Below are 12334 nucleotides of genomic sequence, written 5' to 3' on the forward strand. Positions count from 1 at the left end.
GAGTACCTAAAAGGCTTACTAAACATGCATAAAAACACTCAAAAATGACTTAAGAGAGGTAGAAATTTGATTTTAAAAGGCATAATGAAAATTTGAAATATGTGAGATGCATGTGAGATGATACATAAGTACTTTAAAAGCTTCCTAAAATGTATAAAAGCACTCCAAATGACTTAAGAGAGACAAAAATTTAATTTCAAAACGCACAGTGAAAGTTTGAAAATGTGCGAGATGTATTAGAGATGATACATAAGTAGTTAAAAGACCTACCAAACATGTCTACGAGCACTCCAAAGGATTTATAGAGATACTGAATTGATTTTAAGATTACAAATTTACACTTTGGAAAATGTGAGACAAAAACCTAAAATAATCTCTAAGACATGCAAAAGCACTCAAAAATAGGTCAAAACAAGTGATAGTTGCGAGACATGTGTAAGAGATGTTTTGGAAATAATAAATGGATGCAATAAGATAAAAATAAACTATCTAAAACATACTCAAAGCCTCCTAAAACACCTACAATGAGCTCACTTTGATTTAAGGTGGGAAAAATAGAAGGTTGTGCTTAGGTGTTCCAAATTTGAAGATTGGAAATTTTGAGATGTTACAAGATAATTGAAAAAGTTGTAGGAAAAACAACTAAACTATTCCATATTAACCTACAACAATTCCACATTAACCTAGACCAAAACAACTCAACTATTTCATATTCTAAGATAAAAATAAGTAGCCAACAATAGAAGTAATCTACACTACTCAATCCAAATCAGTAAATAAAAATATATGTTTGATTTCAATAAACAAAGAAAAAAAATCAATAGACAACTCAATCACAGGACGTTTTCAAACAGGCTAAGAAACACCCTAGAATCATGAATACAACAGCTAAGCAAATTTATATAAAATTTATCTATAAAATGGTAAAAAAAATTGCATACAACAAGAGAGGGGGAGTGATCACCTAGCAGGATTTGGCAAGGAAATTGAACAATGAAAACACTAGAAGAAATGGGTCGCAAAGAAAGGCAAACTGAATGCAAACCAAAGGACTTCAATCAAAAGGTGTGCTATGATATTCACTGTTACCTCACCGACATTCACGAAAGAAGAGGTTTACACTGAGTCACGAAGAAAAAGAAAGGCAAGGAGAGGTAAACACTAACTCTTCGGTTGTCATTGAAGAAAGGCGTGCTCCAACGTTCACCATTGTCTCACCAATGTTCACCGAAGGAGAGGATGAATATGGCTTTTGGGTGGAGGAGAAGAAATCGCAAATTTCATTTTTTTTTTTTTTTGGCTGACAAGGAAAAATAATAAGTTCACTTTGGATAAATAGCAAAATTATTTTTAAATTGATAAAATTAAAAAAAAAAAAACAGAAAATTTTGGGAAAAAAATAGCTGGAACAATGTCTTAAATGCCCATATCTAAGTGAAAAACTGGAATTTTCAATACAATTGTTCAATAAACCTCAAATACGCTATAATTAAATAAAACATCCCACACACAATTAAAATCTATGAAAAATCTAATTTCTCCCCAAAAATTAAAAAATAACACATATCTACGAGCTCCACTTAAGTTCTGCAACCGTTCCACATCTCCTTCAAATCGTGTAGGCATTGAAAACTTTTCATTAATTTCACGTTTTAAAACCGTAAAAATTTTGAAAGGTCTTTCAATTGCATCTTCAATATCTTCCATTACCTATCATCCACGTTTATTCCACTGAAAAGAGTTCTTGCAGAACAACTTCAAAACCTTCAAGTACTTCATACGTACCCTAACTTTGTCCACTTGTAAGTCTTCAGTCATTTGCATAAAAGGATTCATTCCATTCAAAACCTTTGTCGCTCTTCATATGTTCCACTCAAATTGGTAGTTCTTCAAGTTCTTTATATATTCAAGATTCATTTGAGCTCTTAGTCGGTCAAAAGGTGAGCTTCTTTAATGGATTTTCTTCTTCACATTTGTTCTTTTGCTCCTTTGCACTCTAACGCTTAAAGAATTTTTTAAAAAACACCATTATAGTTTTTCATTTTGGCATGCACATCAATTCTACCTTGAAATCGTTAGATTTTTTAAAAGTTCACATTGTTATGATCTCTGCTATTTTGGAAGGTCCGAAAGAGAAACGTAATTTGTATAATAATTTTTTCTTTTCTACTTCGCATTTCTTCTTTATTTTTAACTTTATCTTCATTAGGTGTAGAGAAACGTAAATATGTATTATGTATTATTTAATAAATATTTTAGAATATAAGTTGTTAATTTTTAAATTATAAAAATTTGAATTTTTAATCTTAAATTCATTATTAACAATTTATCTTTGTCATTATTTTAGGGATATGATGTAAGATTTGAATTCAAATTGATTTAAATTCAAAAAATCCAGTAGAAATTACCGTCATATTTTTTAGGAAATGTTGGTGTAATTGCAGCAATAAAATATCATATTTAGTTAAGATTTACCAAAGTTGAATGTTGTTTACAAATACAATGTATTCGTGCTCTGTGATATTTTGCCACATTCTTTGAACTATTCAAATACACTATATTTGTAAGAAATGAATTTTCCTAAATTTTCATTTGCTATTATTTTAGGGATATGATGTAAGATTGAATTCAAATGGATGGTTTTAGGAGATGATATAAAATTTAAATTCAAATTGTTATTAAAAATATGTATTATGTATTATTTAATATTTTTTTATAAATAGTTTGAAATATAAAGAAGGCAAAACGGTTGAATTTATTTTTGCCATTATTTTAGGGGTATAATCTAAAATTTGAATTCAAATCATTATTAAACATATCTAATATGAATTATACAAATAAATTGTTAATTAATTGATTTAAATCTTAAAAATCTGAAAATCTGGTAGAAGTTACAATCATATTTTTAATGGATATTGGTGCAATATTCCCTAGCAAGATAATAGATTATTTCCAAATATACTGTATTCGTAAATCTCTGATTTTCTATCTCATTTTTTAACCGTGCCGGTAAGAAATGAATTGTACTGTATAAATGGGTATAATCGGATATAAAAAAGTCTGCAACCAGCAGTTTTGCTCTAAATCTTAATATTTTCGAGATTTGCTATTTACACGATTATCTCTTTTTTTTTTCTTACTTTTATGCAACGAGAAGAACTCAATAAATTTTTTAAAAAGAAATTATTAAGGGTAAAATTGACTTATCGCCTTCATTTTCTCCTAAAACTCTATTTTTTTCAAACTCAATCCTAAAAGTCACCAACCTCTCCAAAATTGTACTATTTTTTTTTGGCAATTTTTCATGTTTGTTCCTTACTGTCTCGTAGAAAGGAAAAAGTTGTAAGGGGATGTCTAACTCATGAATTTGAAATTAGGGGGTTTGGCATTTGAAGCTAAACTCATGTTTGCACACTAGGAATAAAATTCATGGGATTAAAATTCAAAATTCATGTGTTTGGAATATGTTTTTTTTATTGAATGTCATATGTTTTAAAAAAAAATCACTTCAACATCTTATCAATTATCGTTGATGATCGTTGGCAACAAATATTAGCCAACTTCACGATCAACCACGATGACCGATGATGATCGATCGACGGTCACAACAACCGATTATCTTAACTGTCAACTTTGAATCATCTTGATTGTCGGCTCTAAATCGTCTTGACTGTCGATTATCAATTGTCTTGATCGTCGGCAACTAATCATCTTGATCGTTGGTGACCTACAACTTTTGGACGTTACTGTCATGGGGTGAACATATTGATCGATGGAAACCAATCATTATCGTTAATTATCGATGTCATGCCTCTTAACAAACGATCATAGTGATTGTCAAAATTATCAATAGTCACGACCCTTGACGACCAATTGTCATGATGGTCAATGACAATTCAATCATCTTAAAATTGACGAATGCTGACCGTTTTCACTAAGGCTTCCCACAACTATTTTTCATGAGATTGAATAGTAAACATTATTCAAGCTCGTGGATTATTTTTTTTCTAATTCGATTTAGAAAATTTATTGACCAATTCCAAACACCACCCCTAGTGACCATTGTCTGTCGACCACTAGGTGTCATTTCTGTCAACTCCGCCGACGAACTTTCAATCACCAACTTTTTACAACCGCTACAAACCTTGAAAAATTAATAAAAATGAATGTTTGAAAAAAAAATTAATCATTCCAAATACACCTTGAATTTAATCACAATAAAATTTTTTAAAATACACATCTTTTTCATTATTTTCTTTTCTTTTCTTCTTGAGTTTATTTTTAATAACTATTATTATTATATCATCTTTTTTTAATTATCTCTTTTCTCCTCTTTATTTAAAATTAATATTTCCTTCGTTTTAGGAGAGGTTTATTTTGTTATATTTTTCAAAGGTAAAAATTGATGACTTATTGAGAAAATTTTTCAATGCCACTAGATTCTGTGAATGGATTCCGTGATTTATGTCACTTGAAAAAATTGATGACTTATCTATTGTGATCTAAGAATAAATCAAATATTAATATATTGATAATACAATGAAAACTGTAATTATATATCACATATATACCATGACTTATTTTTAGTTTAATAACATTTTTTGTTTTTTTCTTTAGTCAATTTAATTAGAAGACTTAAAATTTATTTGAATTAACTTAATAAAAAAAAATAGTGTGTTTTTTTTAAAAAAAACTCACTTTTATTTAAATCTTTTTTGACAAAAGTGGTTTAAAATACATTGGATGCATGTCATAGAAAGACAACCATAACTACGGCTAAATGTAACTTTACTTACTTTCGTTTTTGCATGATCATTTTGACTATGCTTATTTTGAAACACATTAAACCATTTTTAACATTGCTTAACTAGAACTTTCGTAAACTCCATTCGATTACATAATTTATTATATTTTGTAAATGGTTAATATTCCTACTTAAATCACTCATGCAAAATAAATAGAGTCAAGTACAATCAAATTGTAATCAAATTTATTGTTAACTAATATTAAAATTTCTCGTTCTTACATTATTATCATTAAAATCAATCGAATCAAGAAATTGAATTATAAATATAAAGAAAAACCAATTAAAAATTTGATACAAAATAAATTTAAAAAGTACAACTAATATAAATAAACTAAACAAATTAACTAAACCAGAAATTCAAAATGAGCATCCCAATCACAAGAACAACCCCCAAACACCCGATTAAGTTGGTGTCCAATCATTGGATGAAATTTTAATAAACATTATTTTGCTTCCTTCCATGACATTTGATAGAACCATCGAGCAGAAAGAGCTCCACACATTAATTAATTTAATAGAAAAACCCTTTTTTCCACCTCTCTAATTCAATACTATAGTACTAATTTTAGTCTCTATGTTTTGAATGTATCTTAATTTTAGTCTTACAAAATTAATTTTAACTACAATTAATTAAATAATAGTGATAGTTTTCAGGTAAGAAAATAAAATTTGTAAATATCTTTTCAAAATTTATAATATAAAGTTATAAATCACAAAAAAGTTTAATAAAAATAAAAAACAAACAATGACTAGATTAATTAAAAGTAGAAAGCAAAGGACTAAAATCATATATTAACTAGAATAAAGAGAATTTTAGTTGACATTTTATTTATATAACACACAAAAAAAAAAAAAGTTCAAACTAAATACGTCAAAAGGGGAAGTTAACTATAGGTAAGAGAGAATGAATCCAGAAGCCACACAGTAGAGCCGAATTTAAAACAAAAAAATATATATAATAGCAGATATTCAACACAAAATGGCAAAAACCTCAATTAATCCAAAAAAAGAAGAAAAGAAGAAAAGAAAATCATGGACCTCAAATCCTCTAAGTTACATACAATTCATCAATTCACATCAACGATCGAGAAACAAAGGCTGGAAACCAGGGGAATCTTGAGACAATTGAGTAAGATCTCAGTAGAAATTATCTCTCCTAATCCAATTCACAAGAAAAACACCTTTCCCATTAAAATCCACAAATACCACACATCAAGTTTCTACACCTCAAGATCAGTATCTCCTCCTAGGGCTCCTCGAACGTCGTTCTCGAGCAGGTCTGCAATTAAATTAGAACAAAACTTTACATAAGGTTTATTAATTTTGTATAATTCATTCATTTGATAATTCCCTTTGCAGATCTTGAAGAGATATTAGAGATGCATACCTTGCGTTCTTCCTTCTGATGGGTCCATGGCTGAATGCCCAATCAACATTGATGATTTGGGTCAGAAGTTCAGCACCATCCATGGCAGATATTGCTTTCTCTGCTTCCTCAAAACTCTCGTATTCGATTAATGCATATCCCTTGATAAACCCAAAACAAATATAAGTACATATATGTGTATATAATAGCAAGAGCAATAAAACAGACAAGATAGAACGAAAACACAAATGGTAGTTTCTCACCATTTCATTCAAGATGTTTATATTAGAATAGATAATTAGTTGGTTAAAAAAATGTAATGCTCAGATTTTTCAGCAAAATAGATGGTTGCAATGCGGATTATGTTTACCTATACAAACATCTGTCACCAAAATAATTCAGATCTCAAAGTGACATATACAACCATGCAAACATTATGTTACCTATAAAAACGTGCTCATGTTTCTTCAACGAAACTATGGAAAAGCATTATCGAAACATACAGAAGGTTTCCTATACAAACAAATAAATATTTCCAAAATTTATGGAAAAGAAGGGAAATAGCTCCAGTTTCAGACAAAACTCAGGAAACGAAAAATAAATGTGAATCTGCTAAACAATATGGTATTCTTACAGTAGCTACACATCACGAGTAAAATCTAAAGCTAGTTGGAAGCAAAATTACATGGTTAGCAAGGGAAAGGTGATGATGTTATAAAAAATAATCTCAAGCAATAAATTATACCCCGTAACTTAATACTTTGGGATAAGGAACCAACTTTCAATCAGAGATATGCAAGTACGAAAGAGAAGGGCAACCCTGTAGATGAAGTTATTTCAATCCAGATATTTGCATGAAAAAATTTATTATACCGCCAATTTGTAGAATAAAAAACACAAATATGGGCATCACGAAAAACCGAAGAAAGATTTTTTTTTCTTAAACAGAAGCAAAACTTTTCATTTTAAAATGAAGGCTAAAGAGGTTTCAAATTCCAGCATACAGATTATCTGGCAGGGTGGCTCCCCCAAGGTCCCATTCAGACTCTAATAAAGGCTTGCATTGTGTGCTTGGGCGTGTGGGCGCATGGGTGTGTGCGTGTCGATAGAATAGAAGTAGGTAAGGGTTCAAACTTGTGTAACATTATAGACAATTACAAACATGTCACCACTTGAGCTCTACCCTCAGGTTAGCCTTTTGAGTAATTAATTTTCACAAGAAACGCCATTTAATTTAATAAAAAAAAATGAGACAAACAAGATCAAGTGGAGCTTGAAAATAATTGCCCCAATGGGTAGACTTGACAAACAAAAATAAAGAAATAAATAAATAGGAAAAGGTGGGGAAAGGTACACCAGATTAGGTGAGGAACATTTTGGCACACCTTGCTTAATATTAAAACAAATTGCCGTGCTTTCAAGAAGAGTGAGGTCACAAAGTAAAAGGGAGACAAAAGAATTTAGGGGAAAAAATTGTTTTCAAATATTTAAAAGTTACAATACTATTTCATTCTTCTTACAAATCATCCGATCATTAGCAAAATATGAAATTTTATAGTTATTCTACTTTCTAAAACTATTAAATAATTAAACATATGCATGTTCTTTTCTTAAAAAACTACAAAAATTCTAGTTTCTTTAGGGAGAAATTAAATAATAAAGGAATCAGATATACCTTGACGAACCCAGTACGACGATCAAGATTTAGATGCAAATTCTTTATCTCCCCAAACTCACCAAATGCATTTTGTAGATCATCCTCCTGTGCCTCTTCATGGACACCAGTTACCAGAATGATCCATCCTTCAATAGCTACACAAAGTAACTAGAATCAGACATTCATCTAAGGAATATATTTCTTAAATGTATTAATCTAAGGAATATTAGTTAAAAGACCATATGAATTAGTCTATAACCATTTTTAAGATAAGAAACAAGATATGTATTATGCACAAAAAGGCTCAAAAAAGAACATCCTAAAGGAAAGGGGAAGACAGAACCCCCTTCCTCAGAAAATAAAACAAAAAGAGTATTAAGAGTGCTTTCCAGTTCAATTGAAACATGAACAAGCTAAAATTCCAAAAGAATTTCCTGTTTCTTGTCCATCATCAAGAGGCTGTGAATTGAGTGTTACTACAAAAGGAGTCAAAAGAAAACAACCGAAAACCCATTCAACAACTTCTTCCTTACCCACATTAGTACCAATCAACAAAGTCTTAGAAATATTCAACGAAATCCATTACCAGCCATAAACAAATACAAAATTTCCCACCAATTATTAAGAGCATCGGCATCATTACGGCGAAAAACAATGTTGTCATCAGCTTATTAAAGATCAATGTTTTGACAGGCTAAAGGTGGCCTTGAGACTTTTCCTCTTCAAGAGGAAAGGCATAAGCCTCGAGGCGTTATGAGAAGTAAGTCTCAAACAATGAATTAAAAACATTTTACAAAACCTAAATTGATATGATCAAGAATTGTTAAATACAAGTCCTATAAAATTGTAAAAAGAAACTTCACCCCCATAATGTTAATAAAAAATTCTAAAAGAAGATCTTTATCATTACTCTTACTATTATTGCTAAGAGGATTGATTTATACTATACATATATGCTTTCAGCATTCTTAAGTTCCCAACAGTAATTGTCACAACTCAAGCCTTAATATTTTTGAAGAACTAGTCAAATCACTTTTGTTTTTCTAATCACTAGGAGAGGCATAGAGATTGTAAGCCTCAATGTGTTTTCACAAAAGCGCAAGCATCATTTGTGAGAGATGTAAGCCTATTATGGTTCCACAAAGGCTCAAGTCCTCAATAGTTTTTTAAAACAATGAAGATGAAGAAACTTCCTACCAGTTGAGATTCTTCTCCTTGCCTATATACCATGGTTTCTCCCGGTCCAAATGAGGCTTTGGTTGCACTCCTGGCACAAGAAACATATGCAAACCCACATGAGAACAAAAGGGATGCATCGTCTTGTTTTAAGCAACCAATATGGAGACCTTAATTAGGTAAAGAAATGATGGTCATTTTTGTCATAATAACTTTTTGAGGGGCTTTACAGGGGGAAGAAACTAGGTAAGATCATTTGAACGTCCCAGCTGAACCAACCCCATTATCTAAATAACTTTTCAAGGGGCTTCGGAAAGCGGAAGAGTGAGATCATTTGAAAGAATCAAACAAGCCAAGGTTGTACACTTATACTTCCACCAAGAAAAAAGAGAACTTTTCCTTTAAGAAAGTAGTCTTTGCTAACATTATAAAGGCCCCTTTTACATGTTCAAGAGAGGTAGTTACACAAATAGTGTTAAAGATTCATTAGTTACATATTGCATCTACGAGTTAATTTGAGGTTGATTTTTTCGTCCCATCAGGCTTGGACTACTGTTCATCAGTTGGGTTGTCTCTTCTATTTGTCTTTTCTTTAGATACCTCATATTTTGGAGCGCTAATCTCAATTCACTTTATCAATGAAAATTTTAATTTCATTTTCAAGAGAGAGAGAGAGAGAGAGAGAAAGAGAATATGGGTCTCACCTCTAAAAAAGTTAAGACCTTCGATAATATGGGTGTGGACCTCATAACTTATAAGACAAGAAATCTGGCACTATTGTTAGAAGAAAAGGATGACACTGGTGCAACCTCATTTTCTTTCTACATCGTCTATCAACTAAAACTATAAATTTTTTAAAAGAGAGAACGGACAGCATTTTCTCCACCGACACCCATGGCCTTCCCATCACCAGACGATCCAAGAAAAGATATACAAATGTTTTTTTATATAATTTTTTTTAATAAGAAACTAAAAGGAGCAAGAAACAAACTAGGGACAAGGGGCAGGGAGAAACCAATAAAATAAAATATACAAGAAAGAGAAACCAATTTCTCCAGTCTCTTTGCCAAAAACATACAGTGGTTTCATTCTAAATTATTCATAAGAAAAGCTCAGACAGTTACTTCTAATGAAAACCCAACTTTCATTTAGGTAATGAGGATTCTTACGAAGAGCTACGCATAGAAAATGATACTCCATCTAAGACGACAATCAATTAAGTGTGTTCCAAAATCTATACCAAATCCCCACATAAAAGAGACACTTCCATATTGTGATATAATCCTTTTGATGCTCACTCAGAAGAAAGATCCAAAGCTATTGACAGGGACCCTCCAAGAAAAGGAGATGGTGTTAGCCATCCCAAATGCAACCAAATAAGCAGGGAGAATTTTATCGTAAGAGAAAACAGAGGTGGCTTTATTTTAGTCAACAAACCAACTTTAATCAGGTTAAACTATAACAGTAAGCATTCTTTTCTTATCTTGAATGGGTGGCTACTCGTGATAGAGTAGAGAGACCACTGTAAATCCCTTTGCTAACAGTTGATCCAGTTCACCCAGAAGAAGAAAAATGGAAATTGCTAAAGGAGGACTGGAGTAGGCGTGGTGGCAGATGAATGTAAAAGTGATTTTACTCCTCAGCCCCTTCCAAAAAGTGCACCGCTTTGGGGATATAAGGCAATGCAGGCTCAATCTTTGAACTTTCTCTTACTATATGTATTCCACGATAATTTCACACAACATCACTTGAATCCTTTTCGTTTACAATTAAATTCCATATCAAGTTCTAGCTAAGATCTGTGACATTGTGGAAACGAAGGGAGTAAACCAACCGACATTAACAGTAAGCAAGACCTCTTCAAGCTCAAGGAAGGGATTTGCTTACTCTTAACTAAATTGAAGGAGGTGAAAAAGCAACCTATCGTAGAACATACAGGCAAATACATCTAAACCCGCCACCTACCAAGTAAATAACCATCCAAATTTTCGTAACCCTAACTCTAATGAACCAAAGAATAAAAAAAAACCAGCAAAACAAAATGGTAAACGCCAATCTGCCAAAATAAAGTAATAAAGAAGAAGAAGAAGAAGACGAAGAAGAAGAAGAAGAAAAATGCTGAAAGAGAGAAGCAGAAAAACTAACATCGTTGGGGGCCAGGGCCATCAGCAGACTTGAGGGAATCGAAGTCCGACCCAGCAAGGCGGGTGTTTCGATCAGACTCCTCTCGAAATCCACGACCCTTAGTCTTCTTTGGACCTCCAGAAAGCGAGGAAGAAGCGCCGCCGGTAATGGCGGATTTGAGCTTAGGAAAAGGAGCTCGTGGGGAGGCATCGGCTTCGGCGGCTCCATCCTCGTCCATGAGGTCATCTTCCTCGGGCTCAAAGTCGACAGCCTCTACATCAGCGCTCGCCATGGGTAATCAAATGTTGGTCAGAGCTGGTTGTTGGTTCTTAAAAAATGGTGAGGGAAGAAGAAAGAGGATGGGAGAAAGGGTAGGGGGGGTTTTGGGGATCGAAACAAGGGTTTCTTGTTTGCCCGCTAACCCAATTTTTTTAGATTTTTCTTTTTCTTTTCTTTTTAATTTATTTATTTGGGTTTCGTTTTCTTTTCTTTTCTTTTCTTTTTCTTTTTTTTTTTTTTTTTTGTAATCACGTGTTTTTCTCTACCAGAGGATGATTTTGTTTAGTAACGTGCAATTCACGTTCTAATCGTTTTAGTTCTCTTTTTTCTTTCTAATACTTTGTGGGGACTTTTTTTCTCTTTTTGGGTTATTTAGAAGAAGGAGGTTGTTTTTTAAAAAAATTGAAAAAGAAAAGGTGTTTTTAAAACTATTTATATAAATTGATTTTCTTTTTTTTTTTTTGTCATTTTGTGAAGTAGGCTTCAATTTATAAATATTATTGTTGTTATATTATTATTATTAGAATAAAACTAATTCACTATAATGTTTGATTAAAAGAACTAATACATTTTTTAATGATTAATGGCTATTGATATCTACTATTACTACGTGGGTGCGCATAATAGGATAGTGCGAGATGTGGAGACAAAACATGAGATGATAAATAGTAGAGAGATGTGGACATGTGACATAAGATGATAAGTATGTATGTTTATGGTGATGTGAAGGGTTTGCATGTAGTGTGATGGAAAGAAGGGTGTGAAATAAATCTTATGCAAAGAAGATATGAAGTGTGGAACTGTGTGGAACTTTCTTTTAAATTATTGTGATTTGAGAAACTATTCTAAAAAATGAGGTTGGGTCCAAGGGCGGATTTATTAAAGGATCATGGGTCACGTGCTCTTCCAAATTATCGATTTTTGT

General features: G+C 31.8%; 1 protein-coding gene across 1 annotated transcript; it reads right to left on the reverse strand.

Moving 5' to 3' along the window:
* Positions 1–5732: 5732 nt before the first annotated feature.
* LOC101216717 (RNA-binding protein Y14) lies at positions 5733–11572 on the reverse strand. The gene is made up of 4 exons (XM_004139001.3): positions 11152–11572; positions 7849–7985; positions 6195–6334; positions 5733–6086 (listed from the first exon to the last, which is right to left on the reverse strand). The coding sequence occupies exons 1-4, from the start codon at positions 11420–11422 to the stop codon at positions 6041–6043; spliced, it is 594 nt and encodes a 197-aa protein (XP_004139049.1). The 5' UTR covers positions 11423–11572; the 3' UTR covers positions 5733–6040.
* Between the last annotated feature and the right edge of the window lie 762 nt (positions 11573–12334).

The sequence above is a fragment of the Cucumis sativus genome, chromosome 1 (assembly GCF_000004075.3).
Source record: "Cucumis sativus cultivar 9930 chromosome 1, Cucumber_9930_V3, whole genome shotgun sequence".
Lineage (NCBI taxonomy): Eukaryota > Viridiplantae > Streptophyta > Magnoliopsida > Cucurbitales > Cucurbitaceae > Cucumis > Cucumis sativus.

Excerpts from the sequence above, each read along its gene's own strand:
- LOC101216717 (XM_004139001.3), bottom strand. The coding sequence starts at position 11,422 with ATGGCGAGCGCTGATGTAGAGGCTGTCGACTTTGAGCCCGAGGAAGAT. Across the intron at positions 7,986-11,151 it reads TGGCCCTGGCCCCCAACGAT|CTATTGAAGGATGGATCATT; the intron begins GTTAGTTTTTCT and ends TACTTTGTGTAG. Across the intron at positions 6,335-7,848 it reads GTCGTACTGGGTTCGTCAAG|GGATATGCATTAATCGAATA; the intron begins GTATATCTGATT and ends GGGTTTATCAAG.